The 18416-nt window shown below is 40.4% G+C and overlaps 6 protein-coding genes across 6 annotated transcripts; 2 read left to right on the top strand and 4 right to left on the bottom strand.

Annotated features, from left to right (window-relative positions):
* Window positions 1-2478: 2478 nt before the first annotated feature.
* LOC132563227 (1-deoxyxylulose-5-phosphate synthase YajO-like) lies at window positions 2479-3435 on the bottom strand. Its single transcript, XM_060227981.1, has one exon. It carries the CDS (start codon window positions 3433-3435, stop codon window positions 2479-2481), a length of 957 nt encoding a protein of 318 aa, XP_060083964.1.
* Window positions 3436-9839: 6404 nt separating this feature from the next.
* LOC132563226 (tRNA modification GTPase MnmE-like) lies at window positions 9840-11099 on the bottom strand. The gene has a single exon (XM_060227980.1). The coding sequence runs from the start codon at window positions 11097-11099 to the stop codon at window positions 9840-9842; it is 1260 nt and encodes a 419-aa protein (XP_060083963.1).
* A 187-nt stretch (window positions 11100-11286) lies between these two features.
* Window positions 11287-12435, bottom strand: LOC132563225 (DNA recombination protein RmuC homolog). Its single transcript, XM_060227979.1, has one exon. It carries the CDS (start codon window positions 12433-12435, stop codon window positions 11287-11289), a length of 1149 nt encoding a protein of 382 aa, XP_060083962.1.
* A 1398-nt stretch (window positions 12436-13833) lies between these two features.
* LOC132563224 (probable isocitrate dehydrogenase [NAD] subunit alpha, mitochondrial) lies at window positions 13834-14910 on the top strand. Its single transcript, XM_060227978.1, has one exon. The coding sequence runs from the start codon at window positions 13834-13836 to the stop codon at window positions 14908-14910; it is 1077 nt and encodes a 358-aa protein (XP_060083961.1).
* Window positions 14911-15155: 245 nt separating this feature from the next.
* Window positions 15156-16232, top strand: LOC132563223 (citrate synthase, mitochondrial-like). The gene has a single exon (XM_060227976.1). It carries the CDS (start codon window positions 15156-15158, stop codon window positions 16230-16232), a length of 1077 nt encoding a protein of 358 aa, XP_060083959.1.
* Window positions 16233-16298: 66 nt separating this feature from the next.
* LOC132563222 (DNA polymerase III subunit gamma-like) lies at window positions 16299-18375 on the bottom strand. Its single transcript, XM_060227975.1, has 2 exons — window positions 16960-18375; window positions 16299-16796 (listed from the first exon to the last, which is right to left on the bottom strand). The coding sequence occupies exons 1-2, from the start codon at window positions 18373-18375 to the stop codon at window positions 16299-16301; spliced, it is 1914 nt and encodes a 637-aa protein (XP_060083958.1).
* Window positions 18376-18416: the final 41 nt, after the last annotated feature.

Genomic DNA, 18416 nt, shown 5'->3' with positions numbered 1-18416 from the left:
GAAAGAACTGTAGCTGCATTTGTAGAGCTTCTACAGTTTACAACATCGAAACGTATATTTGGAAAATATAGCAAAGAAGGAATGTACGGTTCTGTGTTTGATGGTGAAGGAAAGAATATCTTCAAAAGAAACTGGCTTATGGTAGAGTTGGGGTACTTAATGGATATGGGAGAGCAGGTACTTATTCCAGCATTGATGTATCTCTTTCACAAAGTAGAGAAAATGTTTACAGGGAAGCCAACGCTTTTAATTATAGATGAAGGGTGGCTCTTTCTAAAACATGAGTTTTTTGCAGATCGCTTTCGTGCATGGCTTAAAACATTACGAAAAAAACATGTATTTGTAGTGCTAGCTACCCAAGATGTAGTGGATTTGGCGCATTCATCGCTTGTAGATACTATAATGAATGCTTGCCATGTACAAATATTTCTTCCAAATAAAGCTGCTATGAACGAACAGATGCAAGCAATGTATGCAAAATTCGGCCTGCATACAGAGGAGGTTGCACTGCTTGCGTCTGCTACACCAAAGCACGAGTATTATATAAGGGCGCAGAGTAAAAGTGCGCTATTTTCTTTAGATTTAAATGAAAACATACTACGAATGCTTATGCAGGCACACACATAATACAGTAAAAAGGAGGGCACGAATGTTGCAGTCTATACAAAGAACTATCTTACTGCTGTGTTTTTTTGGAGTATTTGGGCTTGATATAGCACATCCTCAATTTGGTGATGCAGGGGTTATACCCATCCTTACTTCTATCTTGTATCAGCAACTAGAGCAGCTCCTACAAAGCGAAGAAGAACTTCAGTTTTTCTTTCAACTGTACCAGGAATTTGAAGATATAGTAATAGATTCTATCCTTCACGAAGAAAATGATGCTCTGTACAATTTCGTTGTGCAAGGGCTTGCGTATGGAGAATTTATACAGGAGTTATTACACCAAAGAGAACTGCTCCTTCGGGAGGGGTTTGAGGATCGTATCAAGGGGTTTGTAGTAAATGATATAGAGAGGTCTATACAAAGTCTAAAAGAAATGATTTTGTTAGGTAGTAATACAGAAAACGCTATCGTGAAGGGTTTTAATTTTGCAGAAGCAGTAACAGAACAGATAAAAAGCAAGCATACTGTGCTTCAACAATTACAGTTGCTTAACACTAACGTGCTAGCATCTAACCGGCAACTTATGCAACTTATTGAAGAAACAAAAATAGGATCTCATATTACAATGCTAGAATCCCTTGTGCATGAAGAAGAAGAGAAACTCATACAGAAAACAGTAGATGCATTTTGGAAGCTTCATTAGCAGAGCGGAGACTACATGACAGAAGATTCTTTAGAAGATCTCTACAATAGTTTTGATTTCTATGTGGAGAAAATACAATCGTATTATCAGTCTGCATACGCAGTAGCAGATATTATTCTATGGACAGTTCTGCTGTTTGAAATAATATGCATTGGTATTAAAATGATACTAGGCGAAATTGCATCGCTAGAAGAAATAATAAAAAAGGTACTGTATGTAGGGGTGTGGATATATCTTATTAGGAATATAGATAGCATAGGTATTATATTTGCAGAAACACTACAAAGCATGGGGTTACGCATACATGGATATTCCCTTGATTATTTAAGCAACCCCTTTGAGTTGTTTTCGTATGCTACCGAGCATATCTTCCAACAGTACATAGACAAGATACGCGAATTGCTGGATGTAAGTTTATGGAATATCGTAAAGGTAATTGTACCAGCGCTTACTTCGATGATAATATTTATAGGCTTAATTGTGATTATAGCCATAATTGTAATTGTTTTATGTATGGTGCAGATTGAATTCTATTTTATTTTGCTCTTAGCTATTTTGCTTGTGCCTTTTCAGGCAAATGAACACACCCGATTTATAAGCTCTAATGTAATGTCTGTTCTTATGTTTCAGGGGATACGAATATTGAGTATTTCTCTTGTCTCTGGTTTTGTGATAGAGAGCTTTTTGGAAATAGTACGTCGCATGGATACAGATGATGGTGTTACTTTTGTGTCACAGCTAGTTATGATCTTACACATGACTATAGGAGTGTATTTGATCTTACAATCGGGGAGTATTATCAATGCATTTATGCCAGCGGGTGATATAGGAAATTCCCCTATGCAACGAGCGGCGTCATTGACTATGGCAGTGCTTACTTCTTCTACCGCCATTACAAAAGGAGGGGCTTTTGCAGACTCTATAAAAGAAAATATACCAGATCTCAATTCTTCTAATGCATCTAGCCCTCTTCCTTATGAAGAAAACAACATCCCACCGCTCTCGAGAAAGCACAGTAATTCTGATGCGTTTTCTTCGAGGGAAGCACATGGCAGATCCGAAAGCGATGAGAGGAATACCACTCAACGGTCTGCAAAAAATTCCTTTAAGGATACTCCCCGAAACTCAGTAGAGAAAAATTCAGTATAGGGCTGCTTGTAGTGCTGTAGTTATTCTTTTGTTTTTTCGAGAAAATCATACGGATACGGCAGTTCTATACTCGATGCTTTTTCTAGAAGCTCCTCGTCTTCACTGTCCATGTCCCATCCTATGCAAGCAAGGTTATCCTTCAAATGTTCAATTTTACTTGCACCTAGAATGATCGAAGAGATAGCTTTCTGCTTGCTAAGCCAGTTAAGCGAAACCTGGGCATAACTTTTGCTATGCTTTTTTGCCACAGTTCCCACAGTGTCAACAATGTTCCATGTAGTTTCGTTGTTGTACTTCGACCACTTCTCAAACCAATCGTGTTTTTCTGCTTCCCTTACTCTCCCCTCGGGGGCTTCTGTCATACCACGTTGATATCTCCCACTAAGCCATCCGCCAAACAAGGGCCCCCATACTACAAACCCAATACCATTTTCTTCGCATACATTGAGTAGTTCCCACTCTACAGAGCGTATCATGAGATTGTATTTTGATTGCAGAGCGATAAAAGGCTGATAACCCTCGTATACACTCATGTCACAGGCACGTTGTAGTTGGCTTGGGGAGAAATTACTCGCTGCAATGTATCGTACCTTCCCCTCCTCTACTAAACGAGAGAAAGCGTCCATGGTTTCCTCGAGAGGAGTACTGTAATCCCAGCAGTGAGCATATAACACATCAATGTAATCTGTCTTTAATCGCTTTAAGCTAGCATGCACTGAGTGTATGATATGCTTGCGTCCTAAGCCACGCTCGTTTACTGTATTTCCCATAGGGAACCGCACTTTAGTGGCAATAATGTGTTGTTCTCTATTTGTACGCTGTACCCATTCACCTACTATTTTTTCAGATATTCCTAATGAATAGATATTAGCGCTGTCAATAAAGTTTCCACCATGTTCCTCAAAAATATCCAGCATGGTAAAACTATCTTCCTTAGATGTTTCTCTTCCAAATGTCATAGCTCCCATAGAAAGCATGCTTACTTTAATACCAGAATTTCCTAATGTTTTGTATTCCATATAACCCTCTTTTGTTATATCTGTTGTGTATATTTCAATCAAAGACCACTTATATAGATATTATATATTGAAATGGAGATAGAACATCCGTATATTCAGACAAAGCAAAGGTGGGACTATCGCCTGGGTAAGGCACAAATGCATGCAAGACTACTAGGGGTTTGCGCCTTGTTCTTAGTTGTGCTTTCTGTGCTTTTAGGGTTTTCCTTACTTTCCCTACTCGATGCACCAAGGGTAGTTCCTCATGTTATAGAAGTGCTGAATGATGGTTCCGCTGTGTATAAGGGCTCAGTCTACGAACGTAGCTTTGAGGTATCTGAAAAGCATATTAAGTTTCATTTACTACAGTTCTTAGAGTATGTTCGCTCTTTATCTAGCGATATTGTTGTTGTAAAAAGGAATTGGACGCATGCATATCACTATCTTACTCCAACAGGGGCGAACATTCTCAATACGTATGCTCGAAATATACAACCCTTAGACAGATACAAAAGAGAGCGAGTGGATATAAAAGTAAACTCAGTGTTAGAACACTCGCAGTTTACGAGGCAAGTAAACTGGATGGAAACCACATGGAATAAAAACGGTGTTATCATACGACAAAAACCATGGAGAGGGGTATTTAAGTTAGAGCTACGGAACATACGTGATGTTGACATACTTCGTTATAACCCCCTAGGTATCTTTATTGATACGTTTCATTGGGTAGAGGTAGAGGAATGAGGCACTTTGTGCAATGTGTAGTACTGAGTGCTTGCTGTGTATCTTTTCATGCATGCGTTGGAGCAGCAGGAGTGGGGGAAGCAGTGCAGCCACAGCAACTGCGAGATGCAGCTATGATGAATAGTACAGCAGAGCAAACACTAGAAGTACACGAAGAGGTGCAGGAGGATCTTGCTTTTGCCGCAGTGCGTGTTCCATTGTTTCATCTTGAAGAAGACGTAAACAACAGTAAGAATCCACTGGAAGCCATAGATTTCGCGAACAAGGAATCACTGCAGCAACCTAAGCAGGCAATGATACATAACAGCTTGGTAGAAGACGTTTTCAATGAAGAGTATATATATAGTATATTTACCGCTCCACTAAGAATTACCGTGCTAAGGTTGGAAAAAAGGGAAGAGTTACATGGAGAATTAGTGGTAGGAGATTCAGCGAACTGGATTATTGAATCTAATTTTGTTCAAGACAGACAATTTATATATATAAAACCCCTGCTCTCAGACCTACAAACAAATATGGTCATTAACACGAATTTCCGCAGTTATTTTCTTAGTTTAGAAAGTTATGATGATACATATATGGTTGCAGTGGAGTGGAGATATCCGAAAAAACAGCTAGCAAGGGATAAGAAACAGGAACTTATTGAAACACCTGTTGCACTTAAGGATTTGCGATTTACATACACTATTATCCATTATGGAAGCAAGCCAGAATGGACACCAAGCAAGGTTTTTGATAATGGTGAGAGAACTTTTATACAGTTTTCTAATACCTATCACGCAGCACGTGCGCCAGCCCTGTTTATTTTAGATACTGCTGGAAACTCCACTCTTGTAAACTATAGGGTACTAGGAGACTACTATATTGTAGATAGAATATTTGATATAGCAGAGCTACGTTTAGGAAACAAGAAAAGTGATTCTCTAAGAATAGTAAGGGGCAAGTAAGTATGCTGCCAAAAAATATTACATTAAAACTTAAACTCATTCGTTTGCTTTTCCTGTTGTTTATTGGACTTGTAATTACTGCTCTTGTCATAGGTTTAGGAAGCACGCATACAAGTAAAAGAAAGAGTGTTGAAGAGAAGAAGGGGGTGTTTACCGTTATTGTTCCACATGACTTGGAGATTATAGCTAGCGACTACAATACTAGTATAAAAGAACAGCTAGGTAGCACTGTATTTCCTAATAGCAAGCAGGCGCAAGAAATAGATGAGATACAAAAACTACGCATGAAATCCTTAGTGTATGAGGATGCAAGCACAGGAAATGTGTATAGTAGTGATAGTAGTGATTCTCCCTCAGCAGATGTTCTGCCACGCGTTAAAGACGGTGTGATAACTGATGATGTGGGTACTGATACCAGCGTACGTATACCTCAGCAGTTTAGAGAAAGTTCCGATTACAGCAACACTACCACTACGTATACTAGCATTGCCTCAAACTTTAGCAAGAGGTTGGGGCAATTAGGCGATCTGTTATCGGGGAAAAAAGAAGTTGCCGAAAGCAGTGCTTCACATATCGAGAAAGGGAGGTTATCTGCTATCTTTGTATCTAAAGCAGGAGTTACCATCCCACACTTGGAATCTATTACAGAGGCAGGAGATGTACTGTCGAAGGCAATACACTTTTCCGAGACACAATCGAACTACAATGTGCAAAATTCTCAGCAAGCTAAGAAGGGATTTCTTGATCTGCAGCAATCTAAAGAACCGAAGAGCATACAACAGGAAAGGAGCAGCATAAGGAATACAAAATCGGTGTTGGCAGCAGGTTCTATTATTCCTATAGTACTGCTTAGCCAAATTAACAGTGATCTTCCAGGTAGTATAAGCGCTCGAGTTGTGGAGAACATCTACGATTCATTTCACGGCTACAACCTGCTTATCCCTAAGGGGTCTACATTAATAGGAACCTATGATTCTGAGATATCATGGGGGCAGGTGAGGGTGCTTGTTGTATGGGAACGTGTAACACGAACAGATGGAGTGGTGCTTTTTCTTCAAGGCATGCAAGGGGTGGATACGCAAGGATCTGCTGGGGTGGCATCTAGGGTACGCACAAACATTGGAGCTAGTATTGGGGTGTCCTTACTCTCCTCACTTTTTCAGTTAGGTGTGGATTATGGGGCAGCTTCGTTACAGTCTAGTGGTAATGAAGCCGCGATTCTTTCTGATGTGCTACAACGAACCGGCAGTAATGCCATTTCTTCTGCAGAAAGACTAGCGAATAAATTTTTGGATCGGCAAGCAACTCTTACTGTGGAACCCGGAACGCTTTCTCATGTTTTTGTGCATTATGATATTGAGATGGATCCCATGTAGGGGGAACACAAAGATATGAAGAGAACTATTTTGTGCATTATGTTGTTATGTATAATCTGTACTCCCTTTGCTTCTTATGCTGATGTGATGGAAGATCTGCACAGTTTTGATGCTTACATTGAGGAGCACAAGTACCACATGTCAGTACATAAGGGTATTGCTATTGCAGGGCTTATCATTGCGATAATTGGTGGAGGAGTAGCTTCGTATGCATTGTTAGCAAATAACGAAGAATTTGATCTCTATCAAGATAGTACCGTGATTACAGGATACTCCATACTTGGTGCAGGGCTCCTGGGTTTTATAATTTCTTTTCCTCTCTGGCTGAGTGCCACCGATGATTATCTTGAAACATTAGATCTAAGACAGCAGTATTTTTTTATTACAAGAGAATGAAGCGCTACTGTTGGATAACGTGTTCTGTTATAGTATGTGGGCTTTGCATATTGCTTGTATTACAAGAGAGAGTAGCCCCGCTTATTCTACGGAACACAAGTGCTTCGGTGCCAATTGGGTATTATATACGCCAGTATAACTATGCTCACATAATGTGCACGGAAGCATATGTTGCCATACACCCTAGATGGCTGGAGAAGGTGCATCCACATATAGCAGCAAGGATGGAAGCGAGGGGGCATTATGTTATTAAGAGGGTATACGAAAGCACCCGCAGTTATATTCTCCAAAACAATACACTACCACATTCTCTTCCTGTATTTGCATTAGATGAAAAAGGTTTAGACTCGCGCTTACTAGGTCCTGTGCTGCGAGAGGATATAGGGGGTCTTTATTGTCTTGCATCATTCGCATATTAGTGCTTTCATTTATAGTAAAAGTGTACTATTATTTAGTAGTGAGTGCAAACGTTAAAATACTATGCGTATTATTATTTTTGTATAGTAGCCCTCTTTTTGCTTTAGAATACCACGGGTATGTGCTGGATGCAGGAGAGGCAGTTTCTGATGCAACAGTAGTTATTGTAGAAATAGACGCTGTGGAATTGAGTGGAGAGGATGGGAAGTTTGTATTCTATGATATAGAGGCAGGGAACTACTTTCTTAAGATTTTTGTGTTTGATGAGGAGTTTGATTTTAATATAGAAGTCAACGCATCCAACGAGGAGAATCCAGAAATCTTTGAAATATCCCCTGAACTAGGCGAGACGACAGTTGAAGAAGAGATAGTGGTTACCGCAGAGCGTGAGATACAAGAAGAGCCAAATGTAACTGAGTATACCGAAGAATTGGTAGATAATATACCCGTGCCCAACAACGATCCATTTAACATTATTACCACAGAGGCAGGCGTTGTGCTTAACTCTGAAATAGCAGAGGGACCCCCCTTTATACTTAACCCCAGAAGCGGCAATTTTTTTGCACCAGGATCGTCTTATTCTGTATTTGGAGGAGATACAGCTTGGAACTTAGCGTTTATTGACTTTCTTCCTATTCCTTCTAATACACACCTCGCAGATAGCACAAAACCAATAATTAGCAAGGAAGCAATTAGTACTATTAAAACAATAAAAGGAACACCACCAGGACAGTATGGCCAAGCCTTGGGGGGTACAGTAATAGTTTTCCCCGAAAACGTAATAGATACACAGTATGATATTGGGATAGGCCTTACTGATCCCTATCTAGGATTTCGTACAAAATTTGACGAGAATGGTAGTATATTCACTATTGCACGACAATCTATTGCTCAGTATACACTGTTCCCTCTTATCGAACAGCTTGTAGAGGCGACGGTTCCAGGCACCACAACAGATATTACGCGGTATCTCTATGGAGACTGGTTTTTGTCTTTAGACTACCAAAAGGATGTTGACAGAGTAAAATTTATTACGCTAGCATTTTATGACACAATAAATGTCTTTTCTGAGACTGATAATGTAGAGTTAGACACAATCAGTTTCCCTTATTTTCTGGGAGCCGGCATACAGTGGTCAAGAGCTGTGGGTTCCTTTGGCTTTAACGCTTTGGATTTTACTGGCTACTACTATACGACAACAGCCGATACAGAATTTAACATTAAGGTGGTGCCGGAGCGAGAGCGTCAAGCAGCGCAAAGAGAAAATAGAAATATATTCAGAGGCTACGATTATAAGGGAGCTTCTACAGTATGGGATATTGGCATAAAAACAACTTCTCTCTTGCACTAGGAGATGAGCATCTGCTAAGTATAGGAGCTATTTTGCACTACTCGAATTTATATGCAGAGTATCAAGATCTCTACTCTTACGAGAATATAAACATTCCTGGAGATATTATTCAAGTTGAGCTGCCCTTGTATGTAGTGGATGAAGAGTACTTCCATAGCTACACCTATCTTCAATATGATTATGAGACTAGCTACTTGGGAGGAGAATTTAAGCTCTCTCTTTCACCCGGTCTTGCATGGATATACCAGTCGCCCGAGCAATTGTACCCCTCTGTGCGAGGGGAGCTCTCCACAACATTTAGCGATATATACACTATATCTTTCTTTGCAAGCTGGAGCCCAGCGTTCTTAGAAAAATTACAGTACATTGATAGAAAAATACTGGAAGAAACTATAAAGTATGATGCAGGAGATACGATATATACAGACCCCAATTATGGGTTTATGTTCTTTAACAAGTACCTTGTTACATTAGGGGAGCACCAACTTTCTGTAACACCATACTTTGGGTGGTACTATAATTTTAATGGTGTGTTTAGTCAGTACAGGTACGATACCATAGAGAATGAACGTGGATACTCGTTTTTTCCTGTGCAGCATGGATATGGGACCGGGGGAACATTGCGCTGGCAGTTTATCTCTGATAATCAACTACTAGATCTCTCATATACATTGGGGTTTACCTATTTTGAAACCGCCGAAGATGGTTGGTTGCCAGCTCTTAATGATTACAGGCACACAGTAAAATTTAATTACACGTATAATATACATCCAGCACTTAATTTTTCTCTCACTAATTCCTATTATATTGATATACCCTTTACTCCTACCGAGGTACAATCTTTTGCTGGTGTGCTTGCAAAAACCACCGGCTTAGTAAATTCTGCGCGCTCCTATGTCCCCGATTGGTCGCTCGTACCCTCCTTTTCTGGCAATTTCTTTGAAAGCAGCAATGTAGAGTTTCGGTATCGTTTTAGTTTAGGTGATTTTTTAGCTTGGTTTGATTTTACGGATACTGAGTTAATAGAAGATGACTATGAGGGAGCAACAAATCAAGATCCTAATAATAGAAATTATGAGTATATTTTTAATCCAGCAGATTGGCTGAGTCAGTTTGAAATAAACCTCTATATACGAGTGAGATAGCATACTGCTATTTGCCAACGCAGAACGACGAAAAAACAAGATCTAACACATCATCGTCCAGTACTTCGCCAGTAATTTTACCCAAACTAGATAATGCCTGGTCTAGGTCTAAACTTATCATATCAAGCGGGAGTGAGTGTTCTAGTGCTCGTGCTACTTCTACAAGCGCAGATTTACTTTCTTCGAGTAGTGTTTTCTGGCGTTCTGAAGAGAGCTGGGGAAGCCCTTCGTAGGAACTGGGCATATCTTTGCAAAGTACTGTATATATGTTAGAAAGTAGCACGTCTATGTTACGATACTGTTTTGCACTAATACACACTGTACTACTAGGGTTCTTGTATGCACTAAGAGCATGCGGTATTGTGGTGTATACTGCCTCGGAGGGGGGAGATGCAAGGAGATCACATTTATTATACACAATAAGCACTGCAGGTGGAGTGTCTTCCTTGCCGTGCAAGGCAAGCATGTCCTGAAAAAGAACTGTGTCTTTCTCTGTCCACCCCCTGTGCATATCTACCATAAAGAGTATGAGCTGAGCATGGGCAATAAGCTCTTTGCTTCGCTCGATACCAGCCTCTTCAATGCTTCTGTCTTTGTCTTGAGGCGTCAGGCTACGAATACCCGCAGTGTCGTACAGCGTAATGGGTATATCCCGCAATGAAAACGAAGACTCAAGAAAATCTCGCGTAGTCCCATGTGTACTGCTTACTATCGCCCGTTCTTCTCGTGTAAGCGCATTAAAAAGCGAGCTTTTGCCCACATTAGTCTGACCGCATATTACTATTCTGAGAGTTGATTGCCTTGTTTTATGTATCTGATACGCAGCAAGCATTGCATCAATTTTGTTGATGGCATTCTGTATGTCTTCTGTTTTAAATTCAATACGCTCTTGTATCTCATCTTCAGGATAGTCTAGGCTTACGCGGCATGCAGCTACAAGCTGTAATACATCTTGCTTTATAGTATCAATATAAGAAAACACAGAACCCGCTAGCTTTTCTAGGGCTTCGATGTGACTGCTGCTGTTCTGTGCTTGGATTACTTCGTGAACTGCTTCTGCCTGTGTTAAGTCAAGTTTTCCGTTAAGAAATGCCCTCTTTGTGAATTCACCTGGCTCTGCTGCAGCAAAACCTACGTGGTACAAAGTAGAGAGCAGGCGCTGTATACCCGCAATACTCCCATGAATAGTAATGTCAGCGCTTTCTTCTCCTGTATATGATTTTCCCCCTCGATACACCGTTATCATTGCTCTATCAAGTTTCTGCATGTTCTTCGGATCAACAAGCATGTAGGGGTAAGTAAGGTTTGCTGTAACTTCAAGAATTTTTTTTGGATTCGAGCAGATTTTTGCAAGCAAAGAAATGCAAGTCCTTCCTGATACGCGCACTATGGCAAGCGCACTGGGCTGAAATGGAGTAGCAAGAGCAGCAATTGGGTGTTCTGTACTGTGCTTACTATTCATATTGAGGATGTTCTAATGGTAGCAAATCTGCGTCATCTAATACCTCAGATTGCTTAACACCCATTTCTTTTATCCTTTGTAATTGGGGAAGCAAACGTGCCTTGCATGATGAGTTTGCGTTGTTATAACTATCGACAGCACTTTTAAGTTGCACTCCTATTTTTTTATAATGTTCAAAGAATGTAGAAAATCTCTTAAAGAGCTCCTGACTTGCAGAGAGTATCTCCTCTGCATTCTTGCTTAATTCAATTTGCATCCACCCAAAAGATATTACCTTAAGCAAGGCGTAGAGGGAGGAGGGGCCAGCTACTATTACTTTGTTGAGCAAGGCATTATCGAGAAGGTCGGGGTCTATGGAAAAGGATGCCTCAATACCCGATTCGTATGGAACAAACATAATAACAAGCTGCGGGGTGCGGTCAAAGGCTGTCCAGTACTCTTTTTTACTGAGTGTAGCAATATGCTTATGGAGAGACTGTTTGTGTCTATAAAGGGCGTTTTTTTTCTGTTCTTCGGTGCTAGCCTGACATGCCTCTAAATACGCACTCATAGGCGTTTTAGCGTCCACTGGGATGATACCCTCGCTTGGAAGCTTGATGATCATATCTGGTCTTCCTGCGCTGGTGCTTACCTGCTCGAGAAAGTCTATATGTTGTTTCATGCCCGATATTTCCACTATTCTGCGAAGTTGAATTTCTCCCCAGTGTCCACGAGTGGCAACATCAGATCGAAGCGCGCTGTTGAGTTGTAGCGTGCTCTTTGTAAGGTCTGAGTTTGCTGTGTAGAGCTCTTTAATTTCTTTATTAAGATGCAGTAATGAACTGTTGAGAGATGTAAACGCCCCCTCGCGCTGTTTCTCGAGGTTTACTATACTGGTATCCAGTCGTTCCATGTCTTTCTGCAGTGGAGATACTATACCACTAAGCTGTTCTCTTGTCTGTTGCAAGAATAGACTCGAATTATCTTTAAGAGCCTTAGATGAGAGGCTACCGAAGAGCTGGCTTAGACGCTCCTCATAGCGCTGGGCGTCTTGATGTATATCCTGCAAAGCCTGTACTTTTCCTTCGCTTTCTTGCAACTTTCCTAGTATCTCGTATGTTTTATTCCGTTCTTTTGTAAGAGCATTGCTGTAAAACCTCATTGTGAGTATCCATACAATAAAAGAGGTAATAAGAACCACTACTATAATGCTTATAATGAAAACTGTGCTTGTCATGTTCATAGTATACACTACTTTATTAAGAGAATTGGGTAAGCGTAGCAGAAACCTACTACCTTACCGAGCAAATAATGTAAATAGATTTCCGAAATTCTTTACTATATATGAATAGTGCTGTGATAGGGTACAATAAACATAGATAATGTAAGGAAACAAGCTTCACAATCTAACAACAGTGCAATATATGGGTATTGGATGAAAAAAATGCAAGTACAGTGCTTAGGATGCAATGTTTACATTGCTATTATAAGCAGTATGTAAGATACAACGTAAGCGAGGTGCAAGGAACCACAAATAACTGAACATAACAAGGGAGTGTATGTATAGAGTAGATAGAAATAATTTTTATAATAACGAAAAGAAAGCAACTATATATACACCACAAAGGACCAGCGATTATTTATTTTCAATCTTAGATGGAAAAATAGCAAGGGGTCTTATTTTTGATCCTTGTGTAGGGATGGGGTCTCTTTTACAACCTTTTATGAGGGCGGGATATAGAGTGTTAGGGGTAGATGTGGATAAAAAATATGCAGATTGCCCCCATACAGAAATAAAGAATTATTTATCTATGAAAAAGGGAGATATCAAGGAAAGGCCAAGTCTGGTAATAATGAACCCCCCGTTTAATATAGACTCAAAAACAAAAGCGTACATTAAGCAGCATTATGGAGGAAGACCTCTTTTACCTGAAGTGTGGTTGATGAAGGCAATAGAATTGTTTGAGAAGGACGTACCTATTGTTATGTTCACCCCTTATGGTTTTCGTCTCAATCAAACATTTGATAGTAAAAGATGGAAAAAGTTTGTAGACGGTACGTACCCCGAGATTACAAGTATTGTGAGTTTACCTAAGAACTTGTTTGAAGGTATACTGTTTCATAGCGAAGTGCTGGTATTTAATATTCACGGATTGAAGGGGCATTATTTCTGCCATGAGTAGCTATAAGAGCAATTAAGAGAAAATAAAAACAACATACACCAAAAATACACAACCTAAAAAAGAATTTGATACATACTTTCAGTGGAGAACTATTAAACCTCGTGGTGGTATAGTAGATCAAAAAAAAAAAAAAAAAAACATGATGTAGGCTTTATAAAAGCACTATTGCTAGAAGAGACAAAGAGGCCGGACTAATGATAAAAGAGTTGCAACAGCAAAACCTATAAATTTTTCTTGCTTTCCTCTATGTTTTTTAGAGGGGTGGAGTGAGAGATAGACGAAATGTTTGAAATAATGAAGGAAATCATAGAGGCTTCATTTAGATACTATATGTACTAGTATGTGAATATATATACCTCTTGTACTATACTGGTAGTATGGTAGATGTAGTGCTTATTCCAGGAGACGGAGTTGGACCGGAGCTTATTCATGCCACAAAGCAGTGTATAGACGCCACAGGGGTAGCTATTCGTTGGATAGAGAAAGAAGCAGGCGCCAAAACTATAGAGACAGAACAAGCTTTGCTCCCTCTACATGTACTGGAGGCAATACAAGACACTGGGCGAGCATTAAAGGGCCCCATTATTACCCCTATAGCATCGGGGTTCCGTAGTGTAAACGTGCAGCTTAGACAGTCCCTAGACCTGTATGCCTGTGTGCGACCTTGTAAGAGCATGCAAGGTATAGCATCACCGCTCCATAAGCACATTGATGTGGTGATTATTCGTGAGAACACTGAGGATTTGTATGCGGGGATAGAATTCGAATCTGGCAAGCACGAAACAAAGCAACTTATTGAATATCTTAACACACACAGTGCTAAAAAAGTAGCAACTGATGCTGGTGTTTCTATTAAAACAGCAACAGAGGCGGCTACAAGACGTATTTGTAGTTTTGCAGTGGAATATGCACGCGCACATGCACGAAAGAAAATTACTATAGTAACAAAGTCTAATATTATGAAATATACTGATGGACTTTTTTTTAGAGTAGCACATGAAGAGTTAACCCAGCACAGTGATATTCAGTGCAGGCACATGCTTATCGATGCGTTATGCATGAACTTAGTGCAGGCGCCAGAAAATTTCGATATTCTCTTGCTTCCTAATTTATATGGAGATATAGTATCAGACTTATGTGCGGGGTTGATAGGGGGGCTAGGTGTAGCCCCAGGTTCAAATATAGGTGAAAAAGCAGTGATATACGAGGCAACACATGGTGCTGCACCGGAATTTGCTGGCATGAATGCATTAAACCCTACAGCTTTAATTCAATGTGGTATTATGCTTTTACGAGATATCAATGAAAAAACAGCAGCCAATGCATTAGAACGGGCATTGTTTACGGTATTAGAAAAGGGGGATGCTCGAACTGTTGACATACTACCCCCATCAGAAAAACATAGAGCAGTAAGCACCAGTGTGTTTGCTCAAGAGGTAATACAAAATCTGTGAAAGAACTAAAAACACTTACATATAAGAATAATATTGAGATTAGAGACAAGATTGTCTACTTAGTGCAAGAGCGGGGAGAGGAGCAGTTAGAGTACATATCACCAAGGAGTATATTCTATGGAATGAGAAATCTGCCCCTACTCTACTCTCCCACTTCCATTGTGCATGCTGATAAGGGGGTGTACTATAGGCAGCATTCTCTTGCAAGTCTACTAACGAGCTTACCAAAGTTTCAGAACACCACCATGCCTTCTACAGAAGCATTATTCTGGTTTTTGCTTTGTGGGGAAATACCCAGCCAATCACAAATGGAAGATTTTCGTGCACACCTGCTTACCCGAACGTATATACCCCACCATATTTTTACAGCTATTGATAATCTTCCCAAGAAGAGCGATCCAGTATCTCGATTTTGTGTTGCCTTGCTTTGCTGGACCACCACATCAACATTTATGGAAAAGTACGATGCCGGCATTCCTAAGGAACAGTATTGGGAGTATTCCTATGCTGATGCGCTTACACTTATTGCTGGGCTTAATCAGATTACTTCGTATATTTATACACGATACTGCAAGCACAGCGACACCATAGCCCCCGATTACACATTAGATTGGGCAGGTAATCTTAGCAGGATGATGGGGTTTAAGGATGCAAAGGCTATGGATTTTATACGTCTTTTTATTTTTACCCATGCCGACCATGGACCAGCCAATGCTTCGGCTCATACCTGCCACCTTGTAGGATCGACGTTGGTAAACGCCTTCTACACGTGTGTAGCAAGTATGGTAGCCCTTGCTGGTCCACTGCATGGACATGCGAATGAAGAGACATTCAAATGGTTGTTGCGTCTACAAGCAAAGGCGAGGGAGGAGAAGAAAGAACTTAACCACGATTTTATAAGTGACTATATAGAAAACGAGTTGCAGCAAGGAAGGAAAATTCCAGGCTATGGACATGCCGCGCTTCGTGTAGAAGACCCACGCTATACTTTAGTAAAGAACTTTATACACGACAACAACATAGTATCGGAGTACGTCCATGTAGCAGACATGGTATATGATGTTGCTCCTGGTATACTTTCCAATGTAAGAAAAATTTCTAACCCAAATCCAAATATTGATGCAATAACTGGAGCAGCTCTCTACTCTTTAGGCATTACTGAATTTGATTTCTATACGGTATTGTTTGGAACAGGGAGAATTATAGGTCTTATGGCACAGCATATTATTGATAGAATACTGCAGATTCCCATTGAACGCCCTAAAGCTTTTGATTTAGAAAAACACACAAAGAAGAATACGAAAAGCAGCGATACTACATAGTTATGAGCTATATAGTATGTGACATATAGATTATATAGATTGTAGCACCAGAATTATCTGAATACATTATTTGAATTGCCGTCGTGCTTCCAGTGCGTATGCAAGGGTTGTTTTATCTGTAAATTCAAAGTTTCCACCGCGAGGAATGCCCTGTGCTATGCGTGTAAATGCATAGTTTTTATCTTCGTTCATGTTGATAATATAGCGTGCAGTTACCTCCCCATTGATAGAAGGAGGTGTGGCGAGTATAATTTCCTTAAACATCCCCCCCTCTATACGTTTTTGTAGTGCGGTAATAGCCAGATCTTCTGGCCCTACACCCTCCAGTGGATCGATGAGACCCCCAAGCACATGGTATAGCCCAAGATAGTTCTGACAACTCTCTACGGCTAGTACATCTTGTATACTTGCTACCACGCAGAGTAGTTGACGGTTTCTCTGTACATCACTACAGACTGCGCAAATGTCGTTTTCGCTTATATTCCCACATTCAGAACAAGAACGAATGCTGTCGTGCACTACGCTTAGGCGTTGTGCAAGTTGCTGTGAGAAACCTCTTTCTTTCTTAAGAAGAAAGAACACAAAACGCTGAGCTGTTTTTCTTCCTATTCCAGGAAATTTAGCAAACAGCGCTACCAGTTCATTGAGTATGTTCATCGCTTTCTTCCTCGATTATCTGTCCACCAAATATATGTAACGCTTTTGCAATCTTCTCTTTTTTTCTTGCTTGCACGGCATCTTGTGAGGTATCTGGAGGTGTGCTGTTGCTTTGAGTGTTTTCGTGTTCTGAGGGATTGTGGCTGTGTGTGGGAGAAGTATGCATAGCATCTACTGCACTGTGGTTGCTACTACGTATAGCATGCGTAGTCTCTGTAGTTGGGGCACGTGCTGTAGTGTGAGTGGTATGCGCAGTCTCTGTTGCTGGGGAGTTTGCTGTAGTGTGAGTGTCTTGCTGTGCCTGCGTGATAGACCCAGCTGTTTTTGTTTCGGATAAGGTGTTTGCAATATCTGATTGTATTGTTTGTAGGTCTTGTATTACCATATTGATGCTTTTGTGCTCTGTGATGGTACAGAGCACACTGAAAACGAGTTCAATTTCAAAGCGTGGCTCTATGGAGTATCGGGAATTGCGGTAGCATTCGAGCAGTAGTCGTAGAGCGTATTCTATTTGCTCTACACTTAGTTGAGTATATACCATCTTATCAAATTGATCGATGCTGTACCCAAGTAGTTGCTTAGAGAAGAGGCCGTTCTTTATAAGAAGGATATTTCTTAGGTACTCACACGCTTCAGAGAGCAGTTTTTCAAAATGAGTTCCTTTTTCAAAAATAGATGCTAGTAGCTCCTGCACTTCTCTGCGTTTTTTTTCGATACAGAGCAAGAAGAGTGAACTCAGTGTATCAATACCAGCAAGGCCTAAGTTCTTTTCAATTGCCTGCAGTGTTATATTGCTTCCAGAGAAGGCTATTATCTGGTCAAAGAGAACATACGCATCTCTTAGTGAGCCCCGAGCCTCTTTTGCAACCCAGTGCAGAGCTTCATCGTCTGCTGTTATATTGCGTTCTTTGCATATCATATGTAATTTGCTTACTATAATATTTATAGGAATAAGATGTAATGTAAACTGCTGACAACGCGATCGTATTGTAAGCGGAACTTTGTCGAGCTCTGTGGTAGCAAAGATAAAGATGATATACGGTGGGGGTTCCTCGATGGTTTTAAGTAATGCATTAAAGGCACTATGAGAGAGCATGTGCACTTCGTCTATAATATATATTTTGTACTTACATTTTACCGGAGCGTAGAGCACCTCTTCGCGTATTTTACGAACATTTTCTACGCTTGTGTATGATGCACCATCTATTTCGATAACATCTAAGCTAGAACCCCCTCGTATTTCCATACTTCCTTCGTACTCCAATGTGGTAAAATCTTGCCCATCTGGCCTGTTTACCGCTAATGCAATAAGTCGAGCAAGTGAGGTTTTTCCTACACCACGTGGACCACTGAGCAAATACGCATGCGCGATGGTCTTGGATTCTATCTCACCTTGCAAAGAGGTAATAACAAAGTCTTGTCCAACCAATGCATCAAAATTCTGAGGTCTTAGTTTGTTTGCTGTGTTTTCGTATTGTATATCCATGTTTTCAAAGAACCCTTCAACTCAGTACGAAAGAACTATAC

The sequence above is a fragment of the Ylistrum balloti genome, unplaced genomic scaffold (assembly GCF_031769215.1).
Source record: "Ylistrum balloti isolate Yb309-2 unplaced genomic scaffold, AGI_CSIRO_Ybal_v1 Utg371642, whole genome shotgun sequence".
NCBI classification, from domain to species: Eukaryota; Metazoa; Mollusca; class Bivalvia; order Pectinida; family Pectinidae; genus Ylistrum; species Ylistrum balloti.
Note: the sequence above shows the minus strand (reverse complement) of the source record. Positions and strands in the feature narration are given on the sequence as shown.